Genomic DNA, 20,638 nt, shown 5'->3' on the forward strand with positions numbered 1-20,638 from the left:
AAGACACTGGCTAGGACCTAGGTCATAAATGGACAACAGGTTGATCAAAATGTTGCTTCACTCCTATTTTTAGCTTTTTATGTTTTAAAGCTATTTTAAACAAATCTATTTAGCCAAAAAAAAAAAAAAAAATTTCACAGAAATAATTTCCTAACATTTGCCCTTTTTTAGATTGTATATATTACATCTACACACACACACACACACACACACACACACACACACACGTGTATATTGCATTTTCTTGCTTTAACATAAAAAAAAAAAAAAGACAATCTATTTCATATTAAAACACAGGAATGATCTAACAGGATGTTATGCCACAGAAATAATACAAAATGTAGACTGGTTTCACTTTCCTGCGTTAATGTTAAAAAACTATTCTTGTGATAACATTCACTCCTTTCCAGTTGCTGCAAGGCTTAGTAAAGGCTGGACACAAAAGTAAACAGACAGGCCAGAGCAGAGTGGCCTTTGAAGAACCCCATTACTCCCCCGACTGACTGCACTAATGTAGCTGCCCCAGTCGACCCGGCTCTTCAGTAAGTGATGGAGAGAGTGGGAAAGGGCTTATGGGAATAGATCTGGGGAGCAGGGGCTGTGTGCCACTCACCTCCACTGAGTACGAGATCTCTTCATTGTTGTTGTCATTGATTTTCTCAAAGAGTTCTTCGCAGAGCTGAGCAAAAGTGGGGGGATGAAAATGATGCATTAGGCAGTGAGGAGAGACTGATCGATACAGCGCACAAATAACTCGAAACACTGCTGAATGCTCTAGACAGAGAGCTAATTCCTTAAATGTCTTCTGGCAACAGTTGCTGTGGGATCAGGGTCTGGAGACAAACCTGAATCATTCTCTTCCATCTTTTCTGATTTACCCCTTATTCACTATAGTTGTTTTCTGGAAATGTATAATGCTTTGGTACCTGAGGGATGATTCCTTCCTGTCCTTCCTCCTGTTTCCCCATCATCGTATAAGATTTGCCAGCTCCAGTCTGGCCGTAAGCAAAGATGCAAACATTGTAGCCTTCGAAGGCATGCTGCAGCATCTCCTTCCCAATGTCATTATACACACGGGATTGGGAGGCGAAGCTGGGGTCGTCAGGCTGCACAGAGGAGAAAAAGAGGGGGGGGAAGCCAATTTAACACACATTTTCTTTCTGCCAGATAATGATTAATAATTCACATAACGAGCACTTTTTAAAAAAGATATAATACAAGAGCAGAGAGAGCGAGAGAGACAGGGAGAGAGACAGACAGACAGAGAGAGAGGGGAGTAGGATAGGAGAGTAGGAGAGAGATATCTTACCGAGGTGTGTGACCAGTAAGAATAATCAAAGCTGAAAGACTTTGGTGACTCTTTTGGGTTTTTGGGATTCAATATAGCTGGAAGAGAGAACAAAAGAGAAAAGATCAATACAATGTACACAGATATTTACTTGGTGTCCTACACGAAGATAAAAGACAAGCTCTGATAATGACAAAACAATATTTATAAATTATCAGCATTTCTTTTAAGTTTTCAAAGAAACAAGCATTCACCTATTATGATCTTCACATGATATTCACCTATTATTTACATTTGTAAACCAGTCACATAAATGACACCCTACAGGAATCTGGAGCAGTCTAAAGCAGTAGGTTCAAGAATGTTACAGAGTGCCTCTATTCACACAGCTGGATCTTGGGTATTAAAAGCACTGGCTATGGACTGATAGATTGATTTTCATGTTGACCTCCTCAGTGCTGCCTCAATGCTGCACCCAAGCTATAATGAAACATCTTTACTATGAAAGCTCAGGACGGTCATCCTTAAAACGTTATGTATAGGTACTCCTTAAGGAAAAACCTTACAGCAAAGAACAAAGAAATAACCACATTGTTACTCCATTTACAATGTACAACAAAGCATTCACCAGTCAAACAATGCGGTGTAAAAATGAGCAACTCTGCAGAGGAGGGATGTGAAAGCAAGAGTGACACATGACTTCACAGCACGCAAACTGAAAATGTAAATCACTGATTTAAGCACTTTCTATTCAGACCTAACAGTTGAGAGAGGTGAACACTGTTAGTAAAGCACTTGGCTTTTCAACACATGCAGTTTGCATGAGCTGAAAGAGTGGAATGCTCCAAACCGTTAAAGAGTTTAGACTACAGCAGGACCAATATGAAATTGTAACTGATACTGATTTTCAGTGGTTAAAAATTCAGATAACCAATAATACTGGCTGCTCCGATATGAAAGGGTCAAAATTTAAACTCTAGGAGCTGGCTTCCCAGATAGGGATTAAGTCTAATCTTGGACTACACAGGATTATGAATGGAGTTTTTAAATTGAACAGAAAATACATTCTATGACTAGGCTTCAGCCCACTCTGGGAAACCGGCCCTTGTAGTTTTAGTTCAAAAGTAGAAAGAAAGGAAAAAAAAAGCAGTTTTTTTACAATAATGGAATAATTCAGCTAAGCACTGACTGTCAAGTAACAATATGCTTCACAGGCTGACTTCAACAAACCGACGTTCAGGTTAACAATATTAAAACGGTATTAAAAATATTGAAAAAAAAAAACAAAAAAACAAAAAAAAACCAGACATTGCAACATGGTTTCATGGCTGTATCCATAATGCAAAAGGGAAGCCTTAAAGCAGCAGCAGTTGTTATCTTGAACTGCACACAGGGCTCAACAGGTATCTTACCAAACCTCCGGTTAATAGTCCAAGAAATACATTTTTGGCAGGGGGAATAGTGGATATAAAGACATTTGACAATGTTTGTAGAGTCTTTGCTATTACTTTTTCCTGTATTTTGAAGAACTGTTGTTAAAAAAAAAAAAAAAAAAAAAAACAGAACACTCAAGGTTGTGCATTACAGAGAATAACAACATCACAGCTGTGATTTTGGTTCTTTTGTTTGTCAGTGTTCAACTGTCAACAGGGGGCAGAGCTTCCCAGTACACTCAGTGATTCAGTTTCTGTCGATTAGCTATTATTTTTCTTATTTGTGAGAAGTTCTATTCATGTTTCTTTGTGATAGTATAGTACCTTAATAGGTAAGTTTGGATGTTGTTTTTTTAATCACGATGGTGTACAAATTTACCCGTTCAGCGTGCTGAGTGTAGCTTTAGCTGTCCGCGTAAAGACGGGCATATAGGTATGAAATATGAGCATTTTAGAGCAAGAGGTCTCGATTAGAGCTTTATCTGCAGATTATTTGTCAATACTGATAAATCTGCAAGATATTAATTATGCCTAATGTCATCAGCCAACCACGGTTTGGACAATGTATACACAGCATTCAGCTATGTGTGTGGCATGACAGTGAGACTAGAGAAGCCTATCTCCCCTCTCTACTCATCTACTTCCTTGTTTACCTTATCTCTCTAAATCTTTTGTGCGCAAACCATTTCAGCTGTGCCGAATTAACTTCCACAACTCTCATTCCATTTTGTCCTCCTCCCTCAATCCACACATACCTTACTCTCTCCCAGCCGTATATACACCCCATCCCTCTCTCTCTTGTGGCTACACGGGCCTTCTGTCTTAATAAACAGGAATCTGCAGCCATGTCTGGTATGCAGTAAGGCCTTAACATGCAGCCTGCTCCCCATCTCTGTACTGTAGGGTATTTATAGCTATTAGACGGCCAGTTGGTGCTGAAGCCCCCTTGGCTGCGTCAGAGCTGGCTGTCATGTTGGGGTCATGGCAAGTGCCTTGGCTCAGGTCTATGAGTGGCAACTGGAAAAAGCAGAACAGGGAGCAACTGATGAATGTGATGAACATGCTCCAGGCCTAGCAACCACTCAAACAGAGCAGCAACACACACAGCCCAGGCTCTGATCAGGGTCACTGTAAAGACCATCCTTCTGTCAGCTTTCAGACAGGGGCATTGATGCGAACACAATTTTTTCCCCCTGCACAGAGAGCACTATACATGACAGTGCAACAGGAGAAAAAAAAAAGACAGGAGGAACAGAGAGCGCTCTTCATAAGTCAATAGTCTAATTAGGCACCGTGCTTGAGTTGAGGGGGCTTCAGAGCCTCCTGCAGTGAGAATCCCCATGCAGCTTGGCTGGTGTGCTTCCTAGCCTCACTGCATACATCAATAATGCAGCAGAGTGTGTGTGTTAGGGGTGCAGTGCAAATGATACTGAAGTGTTTAGAAATCAATACAATTTTGTATTTAGAGGTCAATTTAGTTATTGCAAAGTATGACTTAACTCTGTAAACTGTAATATATATATATTTTTTAATTAGCTTCGTGAAAAAGGCTGTAGAGAGACCAAATCATCCTACCAGAGCATAGCATCACCTGGCTTTAGTTTCAGTGCACAGTGTGTCACAAGTTGACAAAGCTGCTGCAGCACTGCTTCTCATTATGTTTGCACAGTATACAGACGTGCAGCGTGTTATTTTGAATGAAACAGCTTTTTCTGAAGTTGTTTACAGACAGAGCTCTCTGCAAATGCTGTGTTTTATGCAGCATGTTCACTGGACTGAGCGTTTTCATATAGTTAGGGCACAAACTGTAAGCTTTGTACATACATGATGGGTATATTCAAACATACACTGATTTCTAAAACCACACAGTGTATGCCTGACTTTAAAGGACATTCAACTACACCCCAACCAGCCCTAAATACTCCACCAAGATGTAAAAGTCGCCAAGTGAGCTCTTCAGAGGCATTAGCCTCAGGTGTGATTCCTGCTGTCACTTTGCTACAGAGACTGTTGTTGAATGGGACCGGAGAGAAGCAGGGATCAAAACTAAGAAACATACTTTACTTACAGCTGTACAGATGTGTTTTTCTGGCGTGGAACAAACCCCATACTTTACTTTGGATTAAGCGGCGTTTCAGTGATTAACAGCTAGTTAATGCACTTCATTTGAAATCAACATGATTTTAATGATTTAATTGTTAAAGTGCATCGCAGTCATTTATACAAACAACTACTTAGTTCCAAGTAAATTATTTAGTATGGATTGGCAGTACCCATACTTGTATCACAAAAAAAGTGATGCATCTCTAATAATATTCAACAAAATATATGTCTCTTCTAAACTTTTATATGTAAATGTTCAAGACGGTAAAATAGTGGAAAAAAATAATAGTGGTAAAACAGGTTTTCTTCTGGCACTATTTCACCCTGCATGTACCTCTCAGTCATGAAGGATTTTAAAGAGAAAAAAAAAAGGACAAAATATTTTCTTAATATCATCATAAAACAATATCCCTGGTAGTAGACAGCATATATTTGTAATCATTTCTTTCTTTCACACTAAAATCACTGTGTCAGAGACAGAGAGCAAGAGAGAGAGTGAGAGAGAACAAATTAGTATAGTGGAGCCTTTGTCCAATGCAAACTCCTCTAACTATTGGTCACAATAGGGTGAGAAAGATAAACAGAAGAAACATGAAGTCAATGTCTGCAGAGCATAAAAAGTTAAGGACTTTTCCCCTGATAGCATGAAAGCACTGTGCCTGACTACTGAGGTCGCACATGGTGTCTGAGGGCTATGTAGGTGAGTAAAGGTTGCAGTCCCAGTCCCACATTCACAGTTTCTCTGTAAATTGGCCCATGTGAAAACGGACCATACGGTTATTTTAGGCTCTGGGTCATTAGGTGAAAAAGCAAAGCTAAATTAAGAGCAATTTCAACTCTGACCTGTGCTCTGTTCCTGGAACACAAAGCCCAGAGAGGATATAAATGTCCTAATCACCAATACTGAAACTGTGGGGTGATGAGAGCAGGTGGATATTGTGACACTGGAGCAAAGCCCAGCTATGTGGAGCTGACCCTCTGGTGGACTTCCCCTAAATGAGGCAGATATCAAGGTCATCAATACTGAAACTGTGGGGTGACGAGAGCAGGTGGATATTGTGACACTGGAGTAAAGCCCAGCTATGTGGAGCTGACCCCGTCTCTCTGTCTCATGGTGAAATTACGTGAACAAGGAAATTGGAGAAGTTAAAATCAGGACATTTTATTTTCTAAAAATTTACAAAAAACACACACACTCCTGCAGCCTCTGTTCATGGCTAAAACAATGCTGCCTTCCTTATCATGAAGGCAGCTGTGTCTCATTTTGCCCTGTTTGAGTTTAAAGAGGATAGAGGGAGGGAGTTTCCTCTGGTGAGGTGATTCATGCTCAGAACGCTTCTGCCCACTCGTTCACTCTCACTCACTCTCCATCTGCTCTCAGTCAGTCATGCAGCAACTCTGCTGATGCACAAAGGCTGAATCCTACTTTGGAGCGACGTCTATAACCATCTTTCAGGAGTTTTCTAACAAAAAATGCGGGCAAAAAACAAACCCAGTGAATAACCTTAATGAATGAGTTCGGACACAGATGTAGACACATATTGTGCAATTAGTCTACACCAACCCTCCCAAACCATGGCAACAGGTAGGGTCTAAATACTCGTTACCATGACAACCATCACTCTGCACAGTGGGATACGGTAGCTTACATGAACAGTCGTGTGTGCGTCACAATTCAACATTTTCAACACTTTATTTCTGCCCATTACAGACTTGTTTCCAGCACATGCATGACCAAATTTACAGACAATCATAATGCTATTAGCCTCTCTCAAAAACAGCCATATATTTTTCCTTGAAAACTCAAGGCATCACAACCAACAGAACATGTAAAAAGAATCATAATGAAAGTATTAGGATTTGTAAATTAAATTAGACATTAAGCTCTTTAACACAGTAGAGTATATAGCCTTATGGGGACGCCATGCACGAACACTTCTGAGAAGCAGGATATAAAAGCAAGCGTGGATGAGATTAGAAATGCGAGCATCAATATCCCACTGCAAAACCAGCTGAAGGCAATCATGTGAGAGTGAGCCTTGTAAAACGAGCCCAGCTGTTAATGGACTGTTCTGATTGAGTGCAAGGTCATAATGGATACAGGAATGGAATGACTTTGCAACCCTGCCAATTTGGGTCATAATTAGCATGAAGCTAACACCTTACCTGCTCTGTGTGCAGAAACCCAGGCTAAACACTGCTCAAGTGGCTGTAATTAGTCCTGTGCCTCAAAACAGACATCCTTCCACAACCACTTAAAGGATCAACAAATTTGTGCCCCAGAGAACTTTTAAGTTAGAAGTTTAAATTTTATTTTAAAACAACATTTTGCCATCATCTGAACTGCAAAAGGCCAAGACAAAACCATAAACACTTGTAGTAGACCTGCAAATTACATGAAAACATGAATATGTCTTGACCTAGGCACCTAGCAACTTTTCTTTGCAGCAAGTTAATTCAGTCTTTGGATCAATTCCTGGCCTGGTGCATTAGCTTAGTGTTAACTTGTGGTCGATGTATTAGATTGGGATGCAAAAGCTGAAATCTTTGAATTGGTTGAACAGTAGCTGAAAGGCAGCTAGTGTGTTTGTGTAGTGATATGACTGGTGTAGAAGAACTGTAATCGCTGTCCCATAGATTGCTGTTGGGGAGGGTGGTGGGAGCACACATTACTCTGCAGTGTCTTTTAGGCACTGTGATACAAGCTAATATTAACAGAAACTTAAAATGACTTTGTGGGCCGCACAGTATTTTGTCACGGGCCTGATCGGAACAGCATTCCTTGCGCTGGACATATGGGCTCTATACATCCACACAAAAACAGATGACAGTCCCCATCTTCCCATTCAATAAGAAGTTTAGCATTATGTAAACGTCACACTGAACGTGCCACTCATGTCCCAATAACAGTATCCTGACCCCAATCCGGCACACACTCCTACTGAGGCCAGCTCATGATCACATGACCGGCCAAAGTCTGGTAATACAGGCTCTGCTGCTCACTCATACAACCATGCATGCATATATATGTAACCACACAGAACTCAGAATCTTCCATATTATTGTTAGAGTAAGGTTGCAATATAAGACTTACAATCACTTCAAATCCACTGACATGGATTTATAACACTAAATGTAATGTCACCCCAGCATATACTGAAAGGTTCAAAAGTCTGAGACCACAATTGAAAATCTGAGATCACTTTCATTTAATCCTGGAAATACACAGAACATTCTGAGAAAAGAAAAACAGCATGCACTGTTTCTAGGTCACTATGTACATCTAGCATGTTTTGGCACTGTATTGCATCATATTGTGGTACCTATTGTATCACAAATCTGTTGAAAATCCCCAGCTCTAACTGTACTGTAACATATTGCCTTGCATCACACTTAGCAAGGAAGAAGTGCAGCACTTACTCTAACTTTATGTAATGTTTTGGACCCAGTTCAAAGCCTTCATGAGATCTTGCTAGCTATGATACAATGACACAGCATGATTCAATAAGACCATGCTAAAGAACCAAGGTTCTTTAAATCAGGGCTGAATGATTTGGGGAAAATATCCAATAGCCATTTCTCTAACTAATCTTGAAACTGCAATATAAATTGCTATTATTTTTTTCTATAAATTAAGATTCTGACCCGTTTTTTGCCAAGAAGACCAGAAAATCTACTTTTTCTGGTGGCAGACAACTACTAAGTTGTAGCTGTGTTGTCACAACACACAGGGGTTTGTTTGCCAATGATTGGTCTAACTTATCTACAGGTCTACTCTTGAATGTGGGCCGATTCATCATGTTAACTAAAAAAAAAGTTTGAATAATTGTTGGAACACAGTGAGTGTTTTGTGGCTAGTAATTAAGCTCAAATTTAGCATTAGCTTAGTGTTCACTCATAGTCGACGTATTATATTGTGATGCAAAGGCATAATTTCAATAACAAATATTGTGAATCATTATACCCCTATTAGTGGCTTTAATAGTGTAAGGTACTCTTCATGAAACACACAGACACTGTTGCAAGCAATCACTCATCCACAGAACTGGTAAGAGCTGCCAGTTACCACAGAGAGGATGAACACACACACACACACACACACACACACACACACACACACACACACACACACACACACACACACACACACACACACACACACACACACACACAGTGCCGTAAGCCTAGTCATGCTGTGCTGAGGGGGCCCGGGCAAGGCTCAGATGCACAGAGGCGCAAGATAATGAGCTCGTCTCCTTTCATCACAGCACGAAACAAAGGCAGGAGGGACTCTTAACGAGTGCCTGGATATTTTTTTTTAACAGCCAACCAAGCATTTATGTGGAAAAGGAGAGAAGGAAACCATCATGCGGCTTCATGTTGTACAGAACTGTAGACTGCGACAATATGCCACAGATATTGTCACAGGACCGGAGAACAGCAGCTATACTCTGTCTGATGCGGTGTAAGTCTCCAGACGATACCCCCCCCCCCTTCCCTCAGGCTCCACTTTGGTTCAAAGCCAAATCAATATCCACAATTAGCAGCCTTCAGCAACTTGGAAGCCACACTAGCCGGTCTCAGAAGAGGAAAACTGCAACAGTAGCACATATTCAGGAAGGAGTGAAGCACTGACTGCAAACCAACATCTGTCATAACACACAGTTTCAAATGTAGCCGTTCACAGGCTGATAAATGAAGCGAGCAGATGTTTACCATTGGCCGAAGGAAAAATTAACTGCAGTAAAGATTTACACCTGCAATGGCATCTACAGACATCAATCCACTGATCTTAAATAGGAAAGCTAAAGATGGGTTCTCAGTCTAGCATGTGATGAATGCTGAATACACACGGGCTCTGCAGTTTCTTCACAGGTGCTCCTGCACTCAGTGACCGCGGGTCAGTTAAGCTAATACCTCTTCCCACTCCCTACTACACATAAAAACGCTGACCACATGGCTACTAAAACACAGGAATTTCCTACCTCACAAAATAGAGTGGACAAGCTTGACCAAGTGTGTAATCCAGGTGAAGGAAATCTTAAAGTGGACAACATTTCAGAGTGAAAAGGTGTAAAAAAATATTTTGCCACATGACAGTGGAACACACCTTGTAAAATACATAAAATGAAAAAGTAAGAGAATTGGACTGTACAGTTGTGAAAACCAATAATGCAAAGCAGACATGAATAAAAATGCACCGCAGAGCAGCAGTCAGTCATTGGTGAGATTAGAAGTGAAAGCAAGGCAGTTCATAATGCTGTGCATAAAAAAATGGATTGAGAGATCAGCCAGACAGACTACAGAACATGCCTGCGGGGGGCATTAGAGGAAGCACATCCTCACTATTCACCCAGGGATGTTCAGGCGCGTTTATCTGGACAGTATTTAGAGCTGGGACCTGTTGTTGTGTTTGAATAATCATGGCCACATGGACTGCATTTGGAGTTTCCTCCGGTGAAGACCCCTCTCTAGTCTGGTCTCAGCATGCAGGCCACGTAGCTTTCACTTTACCATGCAAAAGACAAAAAGAAACAGGAAAGCTGGAGAACAATGCAGTGAATGCAGGAGCCCAGTCCACACCAGGGTCTGTATAATGCATTAGGTAATCTGTTATGACAAGCTCGAACTGGGGCCCATGCCCTTATTTAGATCACAATGACTGTTCCACATACTTTTGCTCTACCTAACAGTGGCTGACATAAAGATAGTGGGCTCTCAAGTTAGGCACCATTAGATTAAAATGCATAGTAATAGTCAGAAGTTTGTAAACACTTTATGATATGTATGTTTTTCATAAAATGAAAGATCATTGGATCCTAAAGGTTACTTTCAAATACTTGAAGTTGGTTTCCAAAACAAATATAGATAGTAAAGTTTATAACCATGTAGGTATCTGGTGAAGAGAATCCCAAGAGGGTGCAAATCTGCAAAAAAGTGCTCCCCCCATTCACTTTTATGATCACTGCATAATTCCATACATTATTATGTATGCTGTAATTCTAAAATGTGGACAATAGTTAAACATTGAAACCTTCTACAGAGAGCAGATGTTTACAAACTTCTGAATAGTACTATACTGAGTAAATATTCACACAAACAAACCATAAAATACTTTTCAGCCTGTAAAAAGATCTTTTTTGGCCTTGGTATAAACTACACTTCAGATTTCACACAGGTGTCCACTGCACTAGATCACCCAATGAAGACATGAGGTATAAATGGAGGTGATGAGGAGGTAAAAACTAAAGCATTGCGCTAGATGATTAACCTATAGAGCTGGGGATGGGAGGAGGTCAGGAAGGGAGTTTAGCTGGAAACCACTGGGAAAGTGCAGCCCTGCCCAGCTGCCAGTGAGAGGCCTGCACTGGCCTTTCTATTTATACAGCAGCACATGGCAGGTGTTCCTCCATATGCTGACAGATCCTCAGTGACAGGAAGGAATGGGCAGATTTCTGCACTCAGACCTTTCTAACACACTCCACTCAGCAAGAGAGCGTGGGACACACGGCACACAGGCTCAAACACACATCCCAAGGAGGGAACCATAGATGGCCCTGAGGAAGGTTCTAGGAACAGACGGTTGCTGATGTTTCTAGAAGGTTGCTGACTATGCAGGACATTTTGGTTCTACAGCCAAGAGAAGGTTGATGACAGAATAAGATATTGGTCACTGCTGTGAATCATATTGTGGAGACTTATTTCCATTCCAAAGCCTTGATTCTAAGGTTCCAAGTCTGTTTTAAGACTCTTCATCATGGTGAAAGTGAAAACGTTGCACATATTGCAGTTCACACCTTGATGAAAATACAAGAGGAGGATTTCTAGGAAGAGAATTTTCTGTTTACTGATCTAAGCACATGCACTTATTTCCTTACCAGTAAAAGGAAATAGCATTTGCACAGGTGTCCCAAGAGTAGGGCTGCAGAATAGTTGTTGTAACAGTAGTTTGTTAATCGTCACCATGATAACGGTTTCTGCAATGCTGATTTTGCAGAAGGCTGCAATCTGTGAAGCAGCTTTCTAACCAAGTACAAGGTTTATACTGTGTGCTGTAATCATCCTCACCAACTCCACAGCAGAGTTTCTGTGGGCGTTCTGATAAAAGTTAATTATTTTGGTTATTGTGAGTAATAATAATAATAATAATGCCATATTATGGACTGCCACTAATGCATTAATATACTGCACGGTATAATGTGATATGCAGTGACATCATAATAATTCAAGTATTTCGACCCACATAATGCAGGCCTGCTCAAGGGACCTTGCAGTTTCAAAGAAGCAGAGTGTGTACAGAGAAAGAGTTATAACCTCTACAGTGTCCGAATCAAAAGCCTTCTGCATGCTCCTGCTCCAAATATATCATAAGGTCAGTGGAAAGGGAGTCCAAGGAGCAGTTATTTTAATACAGACTACCTACTAAATATAAATTCACAAAAGAAAAAAGGGACATCTGCTTTCTGCATTGTTTCAGGAGATGTTTGAGACCTTCCAAGGGACCAAAATTTAATAGCTGCTGCAATACAAAAATGTATGAGCTCATTCACAAATCCTATCTGAACTACATGGTATTTCATAGCTGACTTGAACCCTAAACCAAAAGCACCTGAAACATGAGATGGATAAACCCCAGAGCCTTCAGGACGGAGAAGAGGAGAGCTTGATGGAGAGAAGGAGAGGCCGAGAGAACAGAAGAAGGCTGAGAGGGAAAAATGTCAGTAGCTTTGTGCTGGTAAGCCTTTGTTCTTTACCCTTTGGGCAAGTTCTTCACCTTGTACTCCACCCATTGACTCTTTGTAGAGTTATTGTGGCCTGGGGAAGTGGTACAGTCTTCCAACCACAGTTCCCATTGTGCAAAGCAAAAAAAACAACATTAAGTGAACTATATTTAAAAAAAAAAAAAAAAAAAAAAAAAAAAAAAAAAAAAAAACAACCCCCCCCCCCCCCCCCCCCCCAGCAGAATCTGCATGCTAGAGATTCACTACCATGTCCATAAATGCTCATCCACAGGTAGCTCAAGCTACAAGCCTGTTTAGTAGGTCGGGTTAGTTGTTTTGCTCGTCCCTTTCCCCACTTCTTCCAAATTCCGCTTTGCATTCTCATGAATACCACAGCATGAATAAGGGTACTGGCCACAACTGGCCGTGCCCGGACTACAAAGAGAAGTCTACTGCTACTCTCCCATTCAGTTCCCAGAGTCAGAGACTCAAATCAGAGAAGAGTGTTTGAGTGAGAGAGAGAGAGAAACCCAGCTCCTAGGTAACCACCTTCTGCCTTATTGGACTATGGAGCTGCTTGACTGATCAAATTAGAAGGCAGATGATTCTAGATGGTAGATATGGGCCGAATAGAATGTAGGCCAGAAAGCTGAAACTACATACTTCCTGGCACATGCCTTAATCTTTCTTCATTACAGCTGGGATTTGAGGGCACATTTGAAAATGAAGCAGCTGATCAATTCAATACTTATTTCAAATGGAGCTAGGCTATCTAAACTAAACTTTAGCTCATCAACCCAATGAGTGAAAGGATCAAATCAATTTAATCAAGGTCTGCTGTGCCACACTGAGATCTTCCCATCAGTGTGACTGTGCAATGAGGATTACAGATTTCTGCACATACTAGTACAGCTACTGGACCTCACTTCCGTATTGCGCCAAGCCAAAATAACCCCAAACCCACCTCAACGCCATTTCCAAAAAATTTACGACACAAAGAGGTAAAAACCAAATGACCGTCAGGCAATACAGATGCACATCAGTCTTTCTTCTTTCCCTAATTTATCAAGCTCTCCTGTCTATGCTTTTGTGTCCTTGCAACCATAATTCCAGAGGGCGGGGCCAGGATGCTCACTCACGCTGTCATGCACGTGATGGCTCCTCTACACAGCTTCAGTGATGCACCCAGCCTCCCCCTTCTTCGCTCTCTCCTGCATTTCACTAACCTTCGATTGCGGCAGGAATCACAGCTCTGACATCAACCCAGTGTTACTCTGCTCCTAATTACAGATCATGACACATGAGGGAGATCACAGGCTTGGGATCAGCTCATTGCCACACTGCTCATAATTAGACACTGCAGGAGAGAAAAATATCTTCTCTGTACTTGAGGCACTCTCTTGTGTACATTGGTTACAAGATCTTAAATACAGAAATCTGCAAAATACATAAAACAGATGCACCATCATCCAGTCTAAATGAGTCAGTAAAATGAGCAAATATTATCACTATTATATTAAATGGGCCGTACCCCCCCCCAAATCATCTAGTGTAAATGACTGAGTAAAATGAGCAAATATTACTACTATTATACAGCAGCTATATATTTCCACCTTTTCAGCATACAGTAATGTATTTTACCCTACTCATTCATGCTGAAGTTATAAGAAGTGCTTCAGTGCAAACTGCTTTTTAAATGAGACAGAATACAGGAGAGCCAACCACAACAGAGGTCATCTACATATACATAGCCGTTTTATTTTATTTTTAATAACTTTGCTATTTGCCATTCAATTCAGTTCAGGCTGAAACACTCAGCTTCAACAGGTAGAGCTAAAGTGATGTAAGCTAAACAGGCAGATGTGTGCAAATGCACTGGTTTCCATGATACTACAAAAACAATCAATTTCAAATGTGTGGCTTTTGCAGCTTAAATTCCATCAATGGACTGGGAGGTAAATTGTACACTTCAAAACTTACAAATGTACTACATCAACTCTATTACTTTAAAAAAAAAAAAAAAAAAAAGCAAAGAATTTTTTTAGCACTTGTGCGCTTTGACATAATTATTAGATTATAAAGCGACAATGCCACAAAATATAGCAATACATTTTTCTTATAACTAATTTAATGATTATTATTATTTATAAAAAAAAAAAAAAAAAAAGTATTCTTGTTTAATTACTTCATAGCAGAGGAACTATTACCACCACCACCACCACCACCACCAATAATAAATTTACAGAATTGTTTTGAACAGTGGCAGGCTTGGTGCTTGCCTTTCATTCATAAGCCTGGTAGTTTCTAGAGTCAGCCAGAGAGAGCATCGGCAGCGCTCCAACTCATCCTAATCTCACACAAAGCTTAGTGCTGTTTGCTTTCACGGGACCCTTTATTTTAGATCAAGTGCAAATTATCTCTTGATTAAAATGTGCAGAGATAAAATTCTCCAAATTAGGTCAGAGAACATTGACCAGTAAACATGTAATTCACGTTTGTTAAGTGCAGCAATACCATCTAATTTTTACCCACACACAAGCATTAAAAATTCATCCCAGATCTACTGTGTAGAATATGTGCTTATTACAGATACTGAGGACACTGTTTAAATAGTCTTGCCCTCATGACTAAGTTGTCACAAGTGTATGGCAGGACAAAGTGAAAAAGGAAGAGCAACCTAACAAAGAAGGAACTACAGCCTATGAGGAACAGTACAATAACAACAGCTAGTAACCTGGGCAAGGGAAACAGTGAAACAGAGCCGCTCCACCAGGGCTACACTATTATAAGGGCAATAAAAACTCACTGACATAACATGGAAAACAAAAACATTACACTCAAGACATGTTCAGTGTCTAAGGTATGCTTCTTAAGTCTTGTGTTGAAGAGGCCAATATAACAGAAGACTGTCACTTTAAAATGTCCAGGGTGACACACTCCAGTCCTTAGCTACATAAGCCTCACTGCTCCAGCGTCCAACTAATGAACCAAACTTTGGACAACAAACATGTCTTGACTGATTGACTACACTTTGTGTGAATCTGAATTTTTAGGGAAGCATTTCTTGAGAGACAGTGCATGTGCAAAGGGCTTTTTCAAAAGTATTTTCAATATCAACAAAAAGATGATGGAGGAACAAGAGCCTCTCTGCAATGACCTCCAGCAGCAATCACAAAGGCACATTAGTATTGATTGTCATGGACACCATGGTTGACTGAAGTCTGATCCAAGCATGATGAACACTATGGAAAAATTATGGTAGGTATAACTGAGGTTAAATCACAGAATCATAGAACCCTGTACTGTAGCAATTTGCCCATGGCTGGCATAAAATGGTGAACTGATCTGCTTCCTGATATTTCTCTGACAACAAAACCACTGCAACATATTTTACTCATAAAACCTATTAAGATCTTACTGTATAAAGAAGAGTTCAGTTAGGGTTTGATGATACTTCTCATACTCAAGTACAATTTTATAGGGGATCAGACATGCAACTAAAAAATTATTTAAATTGCTGTTCTCTAACAAATAATGTACACTTAATCATTTAATTGTGAGATCTATGTTCAAGTTAAGACATTCGTACAACAGTAATATTCAGTTGTTACCTACATTCTGCTCAAATCCACTGGACTAAACATTCAATGCTTAGCATGCGTTTGTCATATAAGACTGCGCATTCTCAATAGCTAGATTTAAGCACTTATATGAGACAGCTAACTATAAGCAATGTGGTTATTGGATGGAGCTCCATTCCTCCAACTTCCTACACGGTTCCACTGCTCCACAGCCCATGCCCAGCACTGAGCATGGAGATCTTAGGCTCTTAGAGTGAATGTTTTAATTTAGAAGGGGTGTCAGGATATACCTGGCCATGTTGGAGGACATTCTGCTTCAATTTCTAAATATTTGCAGTATCATTATGCCATCACTGAGATCAGACAGCTCTGTTCTCCTTGTAATAAAGCATTCCCTTTTTTTCCTGGATAGTAACGCTGCTTAGGACAGACGTCCTTCCTCCTCAGCCAAGTTCGGCGGTTAATCAGCACAGTGAGAAGAGTGACACTTGCAGAAGGCAGGCGTGCACCTGCGAGGGTCAGAAGGATTAACACTGAAGTGAGGTGACCTCGGGCAAGCCTGAGGATTAGGCTTCTAAGCAGGTCAATCGCTCAGGTCTGCACTTACTGTTCACGGGTAAGAAGGCCTTTCAAGCACCAGAGCCGTGTCAGATCCACCCGCTCCCGACTCTTCTTCACTAACAAATCAAAGGGAATTCTGACAATCCTAATTAAGCTTCAAACACCCCAGCGAAGTGAAGACAAAAAGGTTGAGGAGAATCTTAAAAAGCAGATGTAGGAAATATTTTTTTTAGTACACAGTAAAATATTTTTGCAGTCCAAACAAAAACATATTTCCCCACATGACTGGAAAATGCCAGCTGGCCCTTGAATTGTCTCTAAATTTCATGAAGAACGGATTGAATGAAACTGTTCAAAATGACTGAGAAAAAGATCTTCTTCCATTAACTTTTATTAAAAGTTAAGGACATTTTTCCTTTTCCTGTGAAGTCACTTTGGAGGTGGGAGGTTATTTCTATGGCAACATTACATTTTCCCAGCAGTGTCAGAAAGTAGGCTTGACTCCCTCACCTCTGACTTATCTACCTTAGGTTACTTCTGTAGAGTGTTGCTTCAACATATGATGATAATGTGCTAAGGTCAGTTAGATAACTTATCTTGCTACCTAGCAAGCTAGCTACGAGTGAGCTAGCTAGCAGAGCTATGGTAGCTTTACTACACTTTCCTTCACATGTATAAATGCTATTTAAGACCTGGCTGCATAGAACTAGTGAGATATTCTTACACCACTGATAAAAGTGAATAATAATAATAATAATAATAATAATAATAATAATAATAATAATAATAATACATTTTGGGGAAATATAACCTTCTGAAATATCACTGCACAATTCCCTTTGTGCTCTCATTCACTTCACTGCATGCTCTGTCTCAGTTTGGAGTAGAAACCTATGACTGATATCACTTTTCTCAGGTTCCTCTCTGTCAGTCCAGTCTGTAGCAGCCATCTCCATGGGCCACTGTCAGAATCTCTCCAATCTCCATTTACCAAGCAAGTAGGTCTGCTCCGATCACATTTCAAAATCTGAGGTTTTACTCTGGAGGGATGTGAGATTGCAAAAATGCATCCAGAGCAATATGAGATTGGAGAGATATGAGTGTAGTCAGTGAACAGAAATTTGCAGCTATAAACAAGCATGGAAATAACCAGAAGGTCTGCTGGAGGCTTCTGCTTTTATCAGGACAACAAACTGCTGGGTCAAACTGCGTCTTAAATAAAAAGAGCAATGGTAAGGTTGCATAAGACATTAGCAATGAGGTCAAGCTGAACAGACACCAAGAGTTCTTATCTTTACCCATTTCTCCCCAATACCCAGCTCACAGCATCCCTTCTCCTCCTCCATTCACAGTAATTACATTTGCTCTGGGATATTTTTAAGACCCATAGTTCACTGAGGCTAATGGAGAATAAGAGGGAGGTTAGAAAAGCCCCTCCACAGAGCCCTAATCTTTTTGCTATGCTTCCACCCTCCATGCCCAGCTCTTTCTCGAACTGCCTGGCATGAAAGTAGAGAAGGAGTAGAGAAGGAGTGTGCATAACTCCTGTCTGCTCATACTCCTACTCCCTCACCACATTTCCTGCGCCAACCAGAAGAGAAGACGGCCATGCACAGCTCAGTCAAAAAAAAACTCTGTTAGCTAAACTAGCTTAAGCAAACAGCTCGCTAATGGGACCCATCGCAGATGGAACGAGACTGTAGCAGAACAGCAAGCTGTAAATATTTTCATTAATATTTGCACAGAAAGTGTAAAACCTGTCCGGTTTCTCTTTCTCTCTGATCTGCAGAGATGAAAGATCCACCAAGAAAAGAGGGCTTTGATGGTGACCTATAACTACAAAACAATGCTTTATGTTCCACTATCCTGAAAACATAAGAGAAAAATTGTAAGAAGCATTAAACTAGTGAACACCCCGTCTATCTGAACTTATCTTCAGAAGTGCTTGCGTTTGTTCTAGTACATCATGAAAATCAGGCAAGTAGCTCTTGAGCTTTTGTGAGGAAGTGGGAAACATCAGAGTGTCTTCTTTTAACTGCACAGTTTAATAAGGATGGCTGTCTTCAACAGAAATGTGCAAATAAGTCAGAAACAGCAACACGGGAAAAGCCTTCCTTGGATGTCATACACCAACAACAGGTCATGCAATCAACAGCTACGAATTCATATCCACCAATACGTTGATAGGGAATACCTTTTGCATTGAGGTGATTCTTAACTGATACATAAAAGAAAAGAAAAGAAAAAAAAGTACTTTTTTTTTAGTAAAGTTTTTTTTTCTTCTATTTTTTCCCCTGAATCAGCTCCACAGGAAAAGCTTCTATTCCATTCTTTGGTTCTTTGGTTACAAATCAAGCAACAAATGAAAAACTGTTTATCATGTAAACCCTAAATCTTCTAAATTGCTCAGGCAAACACTATGAACTAAGCAGTGGGTCAAGTGAGCTAATTCAAGGTCGATCTCTTTGCATTGTCTTTTTCAACAGTCTGCTATGTGTCTTGGCCACACAGGCGGTCCTGAACTCACAGCCTCATAACAGGACAACATTCTCAGCATACCATCTGTAAAAGACTCCTAATCAAGAGCAATGGGCCTGCTGCCAGCCCCACAGTCTGGGCAGTGCATTCTGCGGCTGCGCACTCATGAGAGCTGTGGATCCTCAGCTTTACTTCCTCTTTAGAACAAAAGCATAAGCCATTACTGGAGCGGAGCAGGCTGCCTCGTGATCCTTGAAGTCATTCAGCTCCACATAAGCTCAGAAGGGCTGTGGTGATCATCCAACTACATTAAAAGTATGAAAGGCATGATTTTCTTCCACCTTTTTTCCTTAGTAACAAGCCAACCTGTAAAGGCTATGAGCATAGAGCATAAGACATTTTCCTTTAAAACCTCTTTCCACACACTTTTTGCAAAAAGGGTTCTATATAGAACCAAAAATGGGTTCCATGACTCATAATAATTAGTAACTATTTCTATAGATCTCTCTTGATTTGATTTAAATCAAATAGTATTAGGTGAACCATGTAGGAATTATAATTTTTAATACATAAAGCACTTCTTTGGACATTTAGCAGCTCGGTTGTTTTAGATCAGCTGTATGTCCTTGGTTGCTGTTGCCTCTCAACACAAGAACCAAGGACATGTCAGTAAAACAGCCATCATGAGGCTGGATAATGTGAGTAAGTCAGAGACAGATAAAACATTAGGTGTGTCAAAATAACACTTTAGGACATTTAAGAACAGGAGAACAAAAAGAAAAGTGTGTGCCAGCATGATCTCAGAATATTTAGGAGAGAAAAACATCAAAATGGATTAGATGAATATCAACCTGTACCAGAGAGATGGAATCAGGAAAACACAGAGCAAAAAAAATGCTCATGATGTAATGAATACCAGGTAAACCATGAAACATAGTACCAGTGTAACAGGCTTCTTTAACACCTGCTGCTTAATAGAATGTCTTGCACGCCACTCAATAGACATGTGCGGATGTTTAGCAAGAAGTTATACCACAATATTCAACACATGTGGTATTGTTATTTCTGACACTGTGAAAATGTTAAGTAAGATTTTAGCTCTGTTTTCACAAGGTCCCACTAAGCTGTCAATTCTAACCACTCATTAGGCATGTGATTCTCAAATGTGTGCATTTTGCAATCACAACCTGTGTGTAATGTACAGTAAAAGGCCCAAAATCATGGAAATACACAAAAACGGATACCCCACATATTTCCATTGCTAACTTATAAATGACCAATGACCACTACCCATCAAGGTAGTCTGTTGTATACTCATTAAGATCATAATCAGTAGAAAGCAATGTCTGAGGGGTCAAAATAATCATAATCCATTAAAGCAATGTCTGAGGGGTACTTTTCATAAGTATTCAGCCATGTCCTATTCTTCACAAACAGCTAGTGATAAAGGCCTCATACATGATAAGATCTTCT

The 20,638-nt window shown here is 40.3% G+C and overlaps 1 protein-coding gene across 13 annotated transcripts in view; it reads right to left on the reverse strand.

Moving 5' to 3' along the window:
• kif1b (kinesin family member 1B) overlaps positions 1 to 20,638 on the reverse strand; it is a 79,412-nt gene that overhangs the window by 55,853 nt on the left and 2,921 nt on the right. For all 13 annotated transcript variants that reach the window (XM_017708354.2, XM_017708300.2, XM_017708329.2 and 10 more), the window contains 3 exons: positions 1,310 to 1,386; positions 927 to 1,106; positions 614 to 679 (listed from right to left, as the gene is read on the reverse strand). In XM_017708354.2, coding sequence (XP_017563843.1) covers positions 614 to 679; positions 927 to 1,106; positions 1,310 to 1,386 — 323 coding nt within the window. The remainder of the gene's footprint in view (positions 1 to 613; positions 680 to 926; positions 1,107 to 1,309; positions 1,387 to 20,638) is intronic.

The sequence above is a fragment of the Pygocentrus nattereri genome, chromosome 9 (assembly GCF_015220715.1).
Source record: "Pygocentrus nattereri isolate fPygNat1 chromosome 9, fPygNat1.pri, whole genome shotgun sequence".
In the NCBI taxonomy this organism is placed as follows: Eukaryota; Metazoa; Chordata; class Actinopteri; order Characiformes; family Serrasalmidae; genus Pygocentrus; species Pygocentrus nattereri.